General features: G+C 46.0%; 1 protein-coding gene across 1 annotated transcript in view; it reads right to left on the bottom strand.

Moving 5' to 3' along the window:
- Nucleotides 1-11,342: 11,342 nt before the first annotated feature.
- The window catches only part of Vat1l (vesicle amine transport 1 like), a 163,845-nt gene continuing 159,525 nt past the window's right edge, over nt 11,343-15,662 (bottom strand). The window contains exons 8-9 of the mRNA XM_021220394.2: nt 15,274-15,357; nt 11,343-13,791 (exon numbers count right to left, since the gene is read on the bottom strand). Coding sequence (XP_021076053.1) covers nt 13,693-13,791; nt 15,274-15,357 — 183 coding nt within the window. The 3' untranslated portion in view covers nt 11,343-13,692. The remainder of the gene's footprint in view (nt 13,792-15,273; nt 15,358-15,662) is intronic.

Here is a 15,662-nt window from a genome sequence, read left to right as displayed (position 1 = left end):
GTACAACAGTCCAAGGGCCTCACAAGAACAGAGGTCTTCTGGGCCAGTCTCCTGCTGAAGCATTTTTTTTTTTTTAATATCCACTGACTCGTTTAATCTGCATCATGTTTCATTGGGAAGAGGGCAGCAGACTCAGAGGTTAGCAACTTGGCAAGCTAACAGGGCTGGCAACCAAGAGTGGGATTCAAACCCAGACTATCCATCTTCAGATTCCTTGATTCTTATCGCAGCTACTAATAGGACATCGTAACTTAACAGACCCCCAGACCTTAGCATAACTGACTCCATGATGGAAGTGCCATTAGGCCATAAAACTCGGGCACATGGGCAGTAATACCTGCCAAGATGAAAACAAAGCCCCAATCCATCAAAGTCCACAGTTCTGGGGAAGTCTCTAAATGTACTGGCCTTGCCTTCTGGCTTCTGTAGTTCCACTTCTGGCTAACTGCTCTTGTTAATTGAGGTGTGTCAACCCAGAACATGTTTTTGGCTTTTGTTTGTTTGTTTGTTTGTTTGTTTGTTTGTTTTTTGTACTTAAAAGCTCACCCTGAGAAAGGCTCAGTGCTACACTGGGATCCTAAACACTTAGTGTAGTTGCTGGCTGGTTAAGAGAGACTTTATATTGGCTTAAACCAACTTCAAATGACTCTCCTCTGGTGATACCCCAAACCCCCACCACAGACACAGCGGATTCTTTCTTATCAAGGAAACTGAGTCCTTGGGAGCTGGAGGGATGGCTCAGCAGGTCAGAACCCTTGCTGCTGGACTCAGGTTTGGTTTCCAGCACTGGTATCAGGTGCTCACTGCCTGGACTGGCTGGTTTTGTGTGTCAACTTGACACAGGCTGGAGTTATCACAGAGAAAGGAGCTTCAGGTGAGGAAATGCCTCCCTAAGATCTAGCTGTAAGGCATTTTCTCAATTAGTGATCAAGGGGGAAAGGCCCCTTGTGGGTGGGACCATCCCCGGGCTGGTAGTCCTGGGTTCTATAAGAAAGCAAGCTGAGCAAGCCAGGGGAAGCAAGCCAGTGAGCAGCACCCCTCCATAGCCTCTGTATCAGCTCCCGCCTCCAAGTTCCTGCCCTGTGTGAGTTCCTGTCCTGATTTCCCTTGGCAATGAACAGTAATGTGGAAGTGTAAGCTGAATAAACCCTTTTCCTCCCCAACTTGTTTCTTGGTCATGATGTTTAGTGCAGGAATAGAAACCCTGACTAAGACACTACCACTCACTTACAACTTATAGTTCTAGAAGATCTGAGGCCCTCTTTTGACCTCCTTGGGCAACTGCATGCAAATGGTGCACATACATAAACTCAGGTAGATTAGCATATGCATAAAATTAAAAACATTTTTTTTTAAAAAAAAAAGAGAGCTGAGCCTGTTCACTGCCATTTCACACCAACTCATAAAATCTTTCCAGTCTTTTGCTTCAACCATAGTTTCTCCCAGTTTTGCACCCCAGGGTGCCACTAAACAGTGCTTCTCCCCCACATGGTGCCATTCATTTATCCTCACCAGCTCTCTCCTGCTGTTTGTGTCTCTGCCTCCCTCTCTCTTCTAGACAATGAACTCTCATCCAGGTTCTGTTTGTCTCTGAGTCCTTCACAACATGCGAAGCAGGTCCATGCCCAATAGCCAAAGCTCAGTAAATATTTGCAGGCGTGAATGAAATCTCCTTCGTAACATTTGCTTTAACAGAGAGTGACAAGAGTTAGAGCCGGGTGGAGAGGATTGGATGTGCTTTCAAGTCATCTAGATAATAATTAGACACTTTAGGTGTCAATTTGACAGGGCGCTGATTTCCTGCCTTACTAATTGATTAATATCAAAGAGTTATCCGGCTCTTCATAGGTGATAGTTAACCTAGATTGTCATCTTGATAAGATATAAAGTTGCCTAAGAGCCAAGGCTCTGGGTAGGAAGGACGTCTGTGAAGATGTTTCCGGAGAGGTTTGAGAAGGGAAGACGATACTGAATGTGGGTGGCACCTCCCCATGGGCAGGGGTCTCAGGTTTTATATAAAAGAAGAACATCCACCTCTCTCTTATTCCTGACAGGACACATGTGACCAGTTGCCTAACAGCCCTGATATTAACCTTTCTCACCATGATGGACTGTACCCTCAAACCGTGAGTCGACATGATCCCTTCCTTGTTGGGGGTACATTGTATGAAGATGTATCTCTGTATATTCAGTTGTTAATTCTGTACCGGCAGAGAGCTAAATGCTGGCAGGATCTTGGATTTGTCATTTCTATGGCCAGTCACTGGTTTCCTATTTTGTAAATAGTCATCCTTCCTCACAAGCCTAGAGTTTATCTAGAATTGTATCTGATTGTCATGATTTATATCACTGGTGGGCCTGAGAAAGTCCTGCTCCAGTTGCTTTTGCTAGATGTTTTGCCTCTGAAATACAACTCCAGAAACAAGGAGGTATTTTGCGGGGGGGGGGGGGAGGGGGGGAGGTGGTGCTAGTGGTAGGAATTGAACCCAAAGCTTTGCACAGGTCAAGCGAGTGTTGCATAGCTGCGCTGTGCCAGGTAACCAGGCCTCCAGGCTTGTTTAGCAGAGGGTGTGGGACGTACAGGTGTTTGCGTTTCTTTGTGTTGGTTTCATTCCCTGTCTCACAGCACAGCCCTTTAAGTCATCAGGACTTCTCGGCCCTGCCTTTTGGCCTCAGGTAGAATTCTCCAGAGTTGGAAAAACAGCAGTAATCCCTTCTCATTCCCTGGGAGAACTTTCGGAAAACAGAGAGGGACTGGCACCAGGAGTCTATTAATAAGGATACCAGTTTAGATTTTGGGTAACTGTTTCCTGGTTGTGCTTATTTTCAGGGACCTGAGCATTTGGGATTGCGCAGCTTGATTTCTTGAGAGCGACTCCGGGAAACGAATTCGCCGACTGTATTGTTTTGAATATTTTATTTGATGTCTCTGATCTGAACATTATCACCGAGAAATGGGGATGGTGTCGTGGACTTTGTAACATAGTCAGGAGAAGTTAGCAGACTAACATCTAGGAGGCTTATTTTGTTTGGATTTCTCCCAAAGGTGGCTTCAAGACAAGGGCTTAAGCCAAAGTGGTTTTTGTGGAAGGAGATGTTAGGAAGTAGGAACGAGGGAGTGGGGGACTTGTCCATGGCTCTTAACTACGGCCCAGTGGTGCTGGGTGGGGTGCCTATCAACAGACTCTCCATCTCCATTGGATGAGCCTGCTCTTTGGGTCCTGTTCCCCCACTCACAACCCATGAGTTCTTGTCTCTTGTGGTGGAGGAATAAGCCTGCAGTGGAGAAGAACAAAGACCAATGGAGAAGCTTCGGATGGGAGCTGTCAGCACGCACAGAACTATATACAGCTCTAGGTGGTCTCGGGTACAGCAAGATCATGTGTGTGGTGGGATTTGGTGGGGACGGCTATGGGGGCTTAGACGACTTTTTGGCACATAGTGAATGATCAATACATCGGAAGTCTTGGGCGGCTGGTTTGTATGGAAGGAGATGTCATGGAGAATAAATAGGGAAGCCAGGAAGAGAGGGAAGCCACCAGACCTGGCTTGAGCTTCTGAAACCTCAAAGCCTTCCCCCAGTGACACACTTCTTCCAACAAGGCCATGCCTATTTCAACAAGGCCACATGTAATAATCGTTTATATATGCTTGGCTCAGGGAGTGGTACTATTAGGTGGTATTGCTCTGTTAGAGTGGGTGTATCAATGTGGATGTAGGCTGAAGACCCTCATCCTAGCTGCCTGGAGGCCAGTCTTCTGCTAGCAGCCTTCAGATGAAGATGTAGAACTCTCAGCTCCTCCTACACCATGCCTGCCTGGATGCTGCCATGTTTCCACCTTGATGATAATGGACAGAAGCTCTGAACCTGTAAGCCAGCCCCAATGAAATGCTGTCCATATAAGAGTTGCCTTGGTCATGGTATCTGTTCGTGGCAGTAAAACCCTAACTAAAACACTATTATCTCCTAATAGTACCAGTCTCCATAGCCTATGGGGAATATTTTTATTCAAACCACCACAGATGGTTTAACTGGCCCACATCCCTCCCGAGGAGGATCTATTCTTCTGTCACTTGACATGTTTCTTGAACAGCTGAGTTCCAGCCTCAGCGTGAGGAGGGGCCTGAGAAAGGGGTGAGTGGGAGCGGCGCTGATTCAATAACAACCCTTGAGTCAGTAGTGGATGCAGCTGTCAGTTCGAGGGCCCTCTCCTTGCCCAAGGATTCTCATGATTCTTCCTTCTTCTCCTTTCTTTTTCCTTCTTCCTTCTTCTTCCTTTCTCTCATTCTTTTGCCTCCTTCCCATTTCATTCCTTTTCCTTCTCCCGACCAGAGATCCTAAACCCAGTCTTTTATTTACTAAAACTACACCATCAAGGTTTTGACCACTGTTAATACGTGTTTTTAGAAATTCTTACATTTACATAAATTATAAAAATTCCGGATCATTAGTCCCAACCCCTGCTCCCTTAAAACAGAAGCTAAACACAAAGCAAAAAGCACATTTCCTTATAGTTTGTACACAGCCTGTGCTTTGTGGGTAGCTGGGCACAGCTCTTGTGGTTTCTTTGTACAGCAGACAGCAGTCTTTACTGACGTTTTTTCATGGAAGAACAGAAAGGTGACAAACTACTAAGGTTGAAATGACTTCTTACAAAGTTTCAAAAACGATGCCTACTTTCCTGAAGGCATTGTTGCCTTCAATTCTTCAAGTAGCTAGGAGGATGAAGCACTAACTTTTTATATGCGTGTACATCATCTATTAATTCTCTAGTCTTTGTTTATCTTAGCCACTCCATGGCCTTGTTACTCTCCTTCTAATACTATTTGTTTCTGCATCACATACGAGCCTTCCTCCTATAAGATAAACCCATCTCTCATTTGCTTGTTTTCTATAGACTCCTTCTTTTCCTGCCCATGCCTTTTCTTCTTGAGACCGCTTTAATTCTCTATCCTCGATGTCTCCAAGGTCACCCTGGCTAACTAATGCAGCAGTCATTGGACTGGAGGGTACATGTGTCTCTTCATATAATTCCAAGTTCAAGGTCGAGTCTCACAATGAGCAATTTCTACAAAGGACCATGTAGACTTTCAGAGCCTCTGTGGCTGTGTTGTCTAGATCCTTTCCCATGGCCGTAAAAGCCAAGTGGAAAGTTTGTTCCTCATCCTCCACAGCCTCATGACCACCACCTCCATTTCTCATTCCTGAGAACCACATCTGTTTTATTTATTGTGGAATGATTAGCTTTGTAATGAGGGAGGAATATTTCCCTAGAAAGAGAGATTAAAAGTAAAATAGAAGAGACAGCAGATCAGCTGCAGGGCAACAGCAACCAGCGGCACACATGACGATCAATGGCCTGGCGATGTTCCATGGGCAGGAACCGTGTCACACCTCTCCTTACCCAGCCATGATGGACTGGCATCAATCAGATTGTCTGATTCCACCAGGGTAAGCCCAGGAGTGGGCACATACGGCCAGGCTGGACACTCAAAAGAGCCATCCCTCTGTTCAGTGATGGGCTTGAAGATGGGCCCACTACATAAGCTGGGCTAATGACAGACTTCCTGAGAACATTGCTTTGTACTAGGTCTAGTGAGGAGAAACTTACCACTCTTTGCCAAGATGTGGGGACTATTCTTGTGAGGAGGATACATCGGAATTGCTGAACTCTACTGTCTCCCACTACTGGAAAGAGATTTTCTATTATATGGAGGCCCGTGTTTCACACCAGGATCCTTCATTTTCTGACAGAATGATGGTGGACAGGCCACCCAACCTCTTTGGAATTTGGTACCCTGACTATAGGGTGGGGTGGTGGGTTCTTTCCGAGACATCTTTGCATTGCAGCGTGGGTGTATGTAAAATGGCTACTAGACAGCAAATAATTGGTGGTTTTCATGATTTGTTTTGATTTAGTTTCATCCTCTGGGCATCTAACTTGGAGTTGGAACTATGCTTTGTGTGCACAACTCTGGTTTTTGTTTTTGTTTTTGTTTTTGTTTTTTTGAGACAGGGTTTCTCTGTGTAGCCCTGGCTGTCCTGGAACTCGCTTTGTAGGCCAGGCTGGCCTCGAACTCAGAAATTCGCCTGCCTCTGCCTCCCGAGTGCTGGGATTAAAGGAGTGTGCCACCACGCCCGGCACAACTCTAGTTTTTGAATATGAGTCCTGGCATGAGACCATGCCATGTGAGTTGCTGCCCTTACATTAGTTTTGACTTCCTCGCATGACAGTTTACTTTCTGGAAGCTTCTAATGGAACAGACTTTCCAGATTCTTGGGAAAAGCCATGCCTGGCTGTGCTTTTTCTTGAGATAAATAGTATCCACGTCATAACAGTTTAGCAATCACCCTAAAATATGGCCAAATAGAGCATGGGCATATCCTGGGAAATTGATCAGAAAGTCTTATGCCAATATGACACCTCATCTGTTTTGCTTCCCACCTGTGGACCAGGCAAAATAATGAGGCTTATTTGGAAAGACTTCCCATGGTTTTCTCCATTCTTCAACACTATCTTAGCAATTTTTTTTCATGCTTAGTATAAAGTTTGAAACTTCATAGATATCCATAATCTTATGTCTCTCTGTCTCTGTCTTTGTCTCTCTCCGCTCTTCCCCTGCCACCTGATTTCCATGGTCTTATTTGTATAGCTCTGGTAATCTCTCTTCACACGGTGCACACAACAGCCAGGCAGATCACTCCATGAACTTGCCCCGTGCTTCTACACTCAAGTCCATAACGATAGTGAATCTGCCTGGAAAGTTATCGTACCTACTCCTGAAGGAACCTTTTTTGTTGGTTGTAGTCATACTTTTTCTACTCATCACACATAAATTCTCAGTATCAAGGGAGACCCCTCAAACAAATTTGCCTTTCATTTAAGAAATAAAACTTATTATCACAACACTAAACTGAGAACTGGTTGATGACTGAAATTTCACTTCCTCCCCCCCCTCCCCCCAGCTAAGACACTTATAAAGCTATAACTGGATCATACTAGGCATGTGTTTGGTCTTTGTAACTTCTAGTACAGAACTCGTGGGTGATGCTTTCAATGGTGTGACGGCTAGTCCCCATTGTCGACTTGACTGTATCTGGAGTAAGCTACAATCCAGAACCGGGGGGAGGGGGCACACCGGGGATCCAGATCTTGAGGCTGTAAGATACAGGCTTTTGATCTGTATCTTAAGGCATATCAGTCATGAAAAGCTTAGACCCAACCCACGCAAGGGAGTATATACCTATAATCCCAGGAGACACAGGCAAGCATATCTCTGAGTTCAAAGGCAGCTTGGGACAGAGCAAGTTCCAAGTAAAGAACAGCTTAGGTCCAGGCGTGTGGTACACACCTTTAATCTTGACCATAACTTCTGCTGGAGCCCTACATAAGGACAATGGAAGAAGGAAGGTTCACTCTTCTTTGCCTGCCAGCCCATATGTTGGAACCTACTTCTTCAGGATCCCAGCTCATACAGAAGACCAACTGAAACCCAGCCTCATGGGACCGAGCAACTAATTGATTCTTGGACTTCCCATTCACAGCTGCCCATTGTTGGGTTAATTGGACTACAGACTGTAAGTCATTTCAATAATTTCCCTTCATATATAGAGACACTCTATACATCCTGTGACTCTAGAGAACGCTGACTAATACAAATGGATTACATCTATAATGCCACATTTAATTTTTTTTTTTTAAATAACAATCCTCGCACACAGACAACATGGCCATTTGTAGCAACTAGATTTCCAATTGCTGTAACAAAGTACCTGAGAGAAATGACAAGAAGGATTGGCTCATGATCTCAGAGGTTTTCAGTCCATGGCTGGCCAACTCTGTTAATTCTGGGTTGTGGTGAGGCAGAGTATCACATCAGAAGGGCAAAGATGTTCATCTCCCGGCAGTCAGGGAGTAGAGAGGAAGAACGGAAGGGAACATCACAGGTAAGCCTTTCCATGACACTAAGCAGTGACCTATTTCCTCCCCCCAAGGCCTCTTATTCCACAGTTCTACATTTCTACACCCCCCCTCAAACCCCATAGCCTATTCAGATTTTGAATGTATCAATGGACTAAGCCACCAACGAAGACAGAGTTCTCACAACCCAGTCCCTTCCGGTATGTATTGTAAAGAAACAGTTATCTGAATCCAGCCAGCTCAGGCATAACTTCTCCATCTTGCTGCAGGGTCAAATGGAGTTCATGGTCCCAGGCCCAGGAATAAACTCCTCTGTTTCCTTATCATATTGCGTTATGGACCAAATGTCTATCTAGGATGAGACCTGATCACTAAGACTCCAAGTCAAAAACCTGGAAACCAGGAGAAGCAGAATAAGGCCTAATCATCAGTGTTTTTTACCCCTTTCTTGTGATTGGTTGTTTTAGTTAGGGTTGTACTGCTGGGAGCAGACACCATGACCAAGGCAAGTCATATAAGGACAACATTTCATTGGGGCTGGTTTACAGGTTCAGAGGTTCAGTCCATTATCACCAAGGTGGGAACATGGCAGCATCCAGGCAGGCATGGTGTAGGATAAGCTGAGAATTCCACATCTTCATCTGAAGGCTGCTAGCAGAATACTGACTTCCAGGCAACTAGGATGAGGCTCTTCCTAGCAAACCTTCCCCACCATGACTCACCTATTCCAACAAGGCCATACCTCCATCTAGTACTATTCCCTGGGCTGAGCATATACAAACCATAACACTGGCGCACCCCTAGTCCAGGCAAAACCACAATGGAGGCTCCCGCGCCCAACCCCTCGTGTCAAAATATGATTGGACAATGCTATAGCCCATCCCGATCTGCCTCGTTTTGTGATTTCATCCTTTAAATATGCCGTGCAATTTCCCTTCAGGGATGCAGTCAGCTGCTGAATCTGCGGTCCCTGGCTGCCTAATTCAAATGAAGATCTTGCTTTGCTGGACTCTTGTGACTGCTTGGGTCATTTTGGTGTTTCAGATCCCAGTGGTATTTCCTATCAATACTTCTTGCATTCCGAAAAGGTCTTCAATATATGAGCCTTTTCTGGGGGAATGGGGTGAGGGTTTAGATCTGTTTCGGATAAAATTCAGTTATCAAATCAGTTTGCCCATAGCATTACCCTCATTGGCGAGACTGTAAGGCTTTTGCTCTTCCTGACTGGGCCTGCGCTTTAAGGCTTTTGTGCTTCCTGACTGCGCCTGCGCGGGGTTGTTGTTTTAGTTCCCCGGTGTGGGTTGTTTGGAGGTTCGGATACCTATTGAATTATTCAGAGGATATGTTTATCGTCATCTTTACAGTTAGAGGTTGGCTCAATCTATTGATGACAGGCAATGCCCAAGCACCCGTTTCTTTTCCCATAAACAAATTAGGGAAGAAACATTTGGATGTATAAACTCTCAGAATGGAAAGGAGTCCTCTGAATATTTCCCAGGTATCAGTTCTTCCCAGCCGTGGGCAGCGTGGGTGGAGAAAGAAAGAGAATGTTCACTAAGAGCGTCAATTCCTGGTGTTGTTTCTGGACTGTGTTTAGACGTGGCTGGGTATGTACAGTAAAGTAAAGGGTAGCCATAAGATTTACACAAAGAAGGAAGCATTAAATAGGAAAGATAAATGACAAAGTCTCCGTGTAAGACTCTGTAAGACTTTGATTGGCAGCTCTGAGGATAGCTCAGTTTGAGAGACCTCGCCTAGTATGCAGGAGGCCCTGGATTTGTCTCCTAGCACGGCATACACTGGATGTGGTGGCACACCATTGTAACCTCAGCACTCAGGAGGTCGACACAGTTGGATCAGAAGTTCAAGGTCATCCTCTGCTACGAAGTGAGATTGAAGCTGGCATGGCTACCGTAGACCTTATCGAAACGAAAGCAAACCTGACAACCAGAAAGGTCATGATTGCCTGGTCATCCTTTCTATTTTATAAATTGAGATATATCCACGTGGCCTATGGATGAGGGCTTGGGGCAATGTCTCTGGGTTGTCAGCTCCCTGCTGAGAAGGATAGTGAAGCTCCGAGCACTCTCCAGGAGTGAACCCCATCATTCCTGAGATCCTGGCCCTTGCAAAAGTGTTTTTTTTTTTTTTCTTAAAAAAAAAAAAAACCTCGAACATTTTAGATTGTGAAAATTATATTCTTGAGATATGCAAGCTTTAAAAACAGACTTTCATAGACTACTTGGGTAGAAGGGCAGAAGAGGAACAAAGAGCTTCTGGACACACATATTTGTCACTACAAAGTGAAGCCAATTTATGAGCACAACCTTGAAATCAGAGGGAAACAGATCCCCGAAGGAGCTCTGGTGAGCAAGGGATGATTGGAAACATAACGTGTTACAGCTGTCGTAAGGGAAAGGTAGCCGTGGGTGTCTGCAGAGGACGCTGGACACTCAGTTCCCTTCAGTGAGGTTTGAGAGCATGAGGGCCCCAAGGCCATCATGGGGGTCTTATGGTGTGAGGGAGAGCCTTGGACGGAAGCAGTATCGGGAGATCGATCCGAACATGATGGGGCCTTAAAGCGATCGGGAGGCTTCCCACGGAAGCTTGGAAGGAAGTTTTATTGAGGGGGGAGGAAGGAGGGAGAGAAAGCAAGCCGTTGTGGGAAGAACTGTGGGTGAAGGGCGCAGAGGAGAGTCTTCAGGGAGTCTTGAGCCAAACGTGAGTCCAGAACAAAGGAAAGATTTGACTTTTTTTTATAATCTCTTAGGGCTAAAGGGAAATTTCACATCGTGTGATTTAATTGAGCATAGCCACCATGCTAAATAGCCTGAAGGAGAGCTGTCAAGTCGCAGCGCAGGCTGTCTCTTAAGTTTCTGACCCAGAGGAAAACTGCAAGTCGGTGTCGCCTGATTCTGGCCAGTAGTGATGTTTAAAGTGTGAGAGGGTGTGTTTGGTGGTTCAGAGCATGGGTTTCCATAGTGAAAGCCTGCCTGGAACTTGGTGAATTCTGGACTCATTTACTAAGCCATGTGACCTCAGATTAGTATTGATGCTTCACATGTTCTGGTTTTTCATTCCGTGCATGGGTGTCATATGAGACAGGACTTAGCACTGAGTCAGTGACTTAGCGCATGCATTGTTCTTTCGGCTGCATTCAGTAGGTGTCTCATAAATGCTTGCCATTATCATTGTTGCTACTTTCTACGGTGTTTGATATCGACACTGGCATCATCTGTGTGCCATTAATTTCTTTTTGAGATGGCGACTTACTATGTAGCCCAGGCTAGCCTCAAAGTCACCGCCATCTTCCACTCCCTGCCAACCTGAGTGCAGGGATGACAGGCTTGCATCGTGAAGCCCAGGTCGTCGGAACACACCCAGCTCCTTATGGGGAGTAAAGGATGCCGTAAGAGGTTATGCTATGCTGAATACTTTATTATATTTTTATGTAAACATAATTTGCTTTATAGGCACAATATAACAATATAACGAAAGCTCTGAAGCCACAGACACATTTAGACGATGTTCGGTTCGTTCTAGTAAAGCTCGACCTTCCAAGAAGCCTTCAAAGCTCCCTTAAGGCAAACATAGACACTCTTTACACTTCCTCCAGGAAACAGCCACGAGAAGGAAGGTCCACAGGATGACTGACCGATTCCGGTTGTCCCTCACCCACCCACCCTCCTGTTCTTCATGGCGCTGCTGCTCACACTCAAACGCTCTCTTTCTGTGTTCTCAGGAGAGGGAGAGGGTTTTCATGTGTGATCAATGGTTTTCCAAAATGAAACAAACGAAACAGGTTTGGGGAAGATGACTTCCCGAGGCTTCTTGGTTGTACATGACCAGACCGTCTGGATTCTGAATGCGGGCCAGGTTCTGTGTCGCCTGAAGGCGGACCTTCCTGACTCTGATCTTAGCCTTTCCAAAAGGCTATTTCTACACACTCGTAAGTGTAGCGCTCAGAGAGTGGTCCTCAGGTCTACCCACCCTTGAGCATGGTTATGGTGGAAATGGGACTGAGTACGTGATATTCTTGATAGCATCTCTCCCCCAGGGGTAGAAAATAAGGATCTGTGACTGGCACTCTTTCGCGTATTCGCACCCCTTGGCCTATTGGCTGGCAGCTTCTTTTCTCATCTTCCTATTTGACTTTCCCTGTCACAGTGAGGAAAGACTCCCTTCAGGTAAATATTTGGCATCAAGAAGTCATCATCGCAAGATCAGGATCGAGATAAAGGAACACGGCAAATGACAGGCGAGTGGCTACTCTGCAAACCAAGCAGGGCGGGGAATTGTGGAGACGCGTTCCTTCCCAGCCCACCTGGGAAAATGGGGCCTACCCTGAAGTGATAAGTGGAAAAAAGTGGGCAACATTGGAGCCCTCTTAAGTCTTCAAGGACGTTTAGAAACTTGGAACACCAACCCAAGGTCATGGGAACCCACTTGGGTCTTCCAGAAGACGAAAATAAGCTCAGGGGTGCTCATTACGGGGGTGCCTTTTATATCTAGCTCGGTTTGTGAGTGACAGGGTGTGTGACCTCTTAGGACAGAAGGGCCGGGGAGGGAGGCAGTAAGCAACCCCTCTGCAGAGGGAGGGAGACCCCTCTTCCTCTGTGGTAACTGGTGTTACTTCGAAAGCCTATTGGGGAGGATGAGAATTGTCCCTTTCAAGCTGGGACATTGAACAGGGTATTTGATCGAGCGGTTTGGCCTCTGACCTCTAAGGGACCTGCAAATCAGCACCGTGGTTCTGTGTGTTGGGAGAGGGGGGATCACGCACTTGTCGTCAGATGCTGGGCAGCCACCATCTGTGTCCCTCGGGTGTGTGACACATTCGAAAGGGCTTTGAACAGGCAAGAGAAACCAGTTGACTTTTCAACCTCAATTACTTGTCTTCCAGGGGGTTCTTCCTCGGGAAAGGTGTTTCCTGGGAAGGAGCTGAAAAAGAGTGGTTGGTAACTACAAAGGCTGCAAGTGAGAACCCAGGTAAGTTCAATGACGTCTGAGTTGGGTCTACATTGGGCACAGGGAGGACTTTGCTCGTGAGATACAGTTTCAGAGGAGAGATCTCTGTAGCTTGCCCTTAGATAGATGCTGTTGACCCACCTCTATCCAGGAAAGAACCCACATCTGCCTCCCTGGGTTTATAAATAAGAACCAGGGAGGAGCTTTAAAGAAGAGAGGCTCAGACCTTAAGGTGCAGAGACACACACCGGGATGTAGCACTTAAGAGAGAAAGTGACAAAGTAACTGCTTGGAGAATTCTGTATGTATAGGATCGTGAATACTCCTGGCCTACTCTCTTGTCACTAGCCAAACTGATAAGTGCCATGCTTAGAGGCATGACTGATTGTTGGCAGGCAAAGAGTGTCATTGGCCCGAAGAAGAGTGGGGATCTGAACAGGGCTCCGTGACAACACCTTTCAATCAAACGTGGCCTGGTTCCTGACATTGGGCCCTGTGGGCTAGTATTAGTTTGCAAGGCTATTCTAGAACTGTCAAGAGGGACCCGAAGAAGGATGGGTTTGCTTCAAGGGAGAGGGGAGAGCGTGATACACAGACCAGGAAGGGACACAATACTGCATGGAATGGGATTGGCACTTAATTCCAAACACAACAGTGATCAACAGCTTCTTAGCTTGGCCGACTGCGGACAAACACGACACACACTGGACTACAGCATTGGTTCACTGGGAGCACAGAAGAGTTCTCCTGGCGGCCATCTTCTTCCCAGCCATCCTCCACTTTCACCGATGCGAGGTCTGGCTTACTGGATGAAGGGCATCCTCTCTTTGTTCTCGCTGTCCCCTTCATGGTCCTCTTCTTCCTCTCCCGCTTCACTGGTCTCTGTGCTGTCGTTGGCCATCTGCAATTCAACAGAGGTCATATTACCCACTCCCTCACCATGTCTGAGCATTGGATCAAGCATCATGAGATGGGACTGAAGCATCATGGGATGGGACTGAAGCATCATGGGATGGACTGAAGCATCCTGGGATGGACTGGAGAGGCATCTTCCCTACCAGTGATGCTTCAAATACCCATTCTTCACTGTTTCTTTCTTCCTTTGGGTGTCAGGGTAAAAACACTCTCAGAAAACAAGAACAATAACTCAACAGGGGGAGAGCTGAGCTCTTCTTGTCCCGAATGGGAGCATCTTTTGGCCTTCATGTGACAGGTTCTGACCCTTGGTCAAGAAAAACCTAACCCTAGACCAGGGACCATCAGAACATCATGGGTTCATGGAGACAGGCAGTGCCTTTGCATGGAAAGCCAGTGCCAGATAGTTTGTTTAAATGCAATAGTTGGCCCGGGCAGATCTAGAACCTTCTATGTACGGGACTGAAAGAGACATATTTACGTAGACCACAGTGTATTTGCAGGGGAGTCCTTGGACCCTAGCTCTTCCTTCTTAATTCCACGATATCATTCCCCACTTCAATAGTCCTGTGGCTTCGTATTTTAAAAACTGTATCCATGTTGTTATCAGCAACATAAGTGGCACATTATGACCCTCTCTTTAACTACCTCGTATGGAGTGAAACGTCCATTACACCTGAGCTACAAAAGACAAGGATCTGTTTCTGAAAACACACACTTGAGCTGAGAACCATAGATCGTTTTACTTATTGTACTTCTGTTTCTTGAAAATGACAGATACTGCTGCACAAACCTCCATACTTCCTTTGTTTCGCTTACCTAGAACTTAGAGTGGCGGGCCTTTCTAACTGAGAGGAATCTGTCAGTCTCTTGCTTATAAATAAGACCAAAGCTCGTGGGCCAAACTTTCCCAGGCTGCAAACGGGACTGAGAACCCAGCTTTGAATGCAAGCACTCAGAGGTTAAAGGCTACATCCTAGGCCATCTCTCCCCCAAAGATGCTCGTTTGGGAACAGGTAAATCTCATGTGCTGTATTCTTGTGGGTTGCCTGGAACTTAGGATTTTTCTCCCGATGACAGCAAGTGAGTTAAAGAGGAGTACCAGGAAGTGTCCTGGAGGTAGTGGGCACCATTCTGTTGGACCCATGTATGTACATAAAGATGAACTAGGAAGCCTTTGCATTGGTGCCTAGACATAACAGCTATAAATGTTCCCCCCCCCATCCATTTTCTGTCTTTCCTCACTCAGCAATTTTCCTGTCTTTCTCAAACACTTTCATTTTTCCATCTCCACTTTCATTTGTCCATGGCTAGTCCCTCATTCTGGCATCATGGGGTCACTTCTAAGTCTCGGAGAGCTTGCAAGCTGCCTGTATTTCCTCGGATACCACCAGCTCTGACGACTTCTAACGGTCCATTGGTTTGTCTTTGGTGTTGAGCTGGGTAGTTTCCTTTACGTTCCACTTACCAGCGGGGTTGGGGTCTTTTCCACATCCAGAATTAACTTCCCGATGTTCCCTCGGTCGTGGATGCGCTGCATGGCCTCTTTTACCTGGGACACAAGGTGAGACATGAGTGAGAGCAGGGAAATGTGCCTGAAGGCAATCCACCGGCCTTCCACCAGAGGGCGGTGCAGCTCAAATAGTGGTTCAGGCAGCAACTTTTTGTGGTGCAAATCTAAAACAACTGCCTCCTGTCAGTCACGCATGCTGACCTGACCTGTAAGTCTGAAAAATAAGGGTTATAGTTTTCACAACGAGAGGATATATATATGTATATATGTATATATATACATATATATGTATGTATATATATATACATATATACATATATATATATATATATATATATATATAT

This window comes from Mus pahari, chromosome 20, assembly GCF_900095145.1.
Source record: "Mus pahari chromosome 20, PAHARI_EIJ_v1.1, whole genome shotgun sequence".
NCBI lineage: Eukaryota > Metazoa > Chordata > Mammalia > Rodentia > Muridae > Mus > Mus pahari.
The sequence above is the reverse complement of the archived record's forward strand: the minus strand, read 5'-3'. Positions and strand labels throughout refer to the sequence as shown.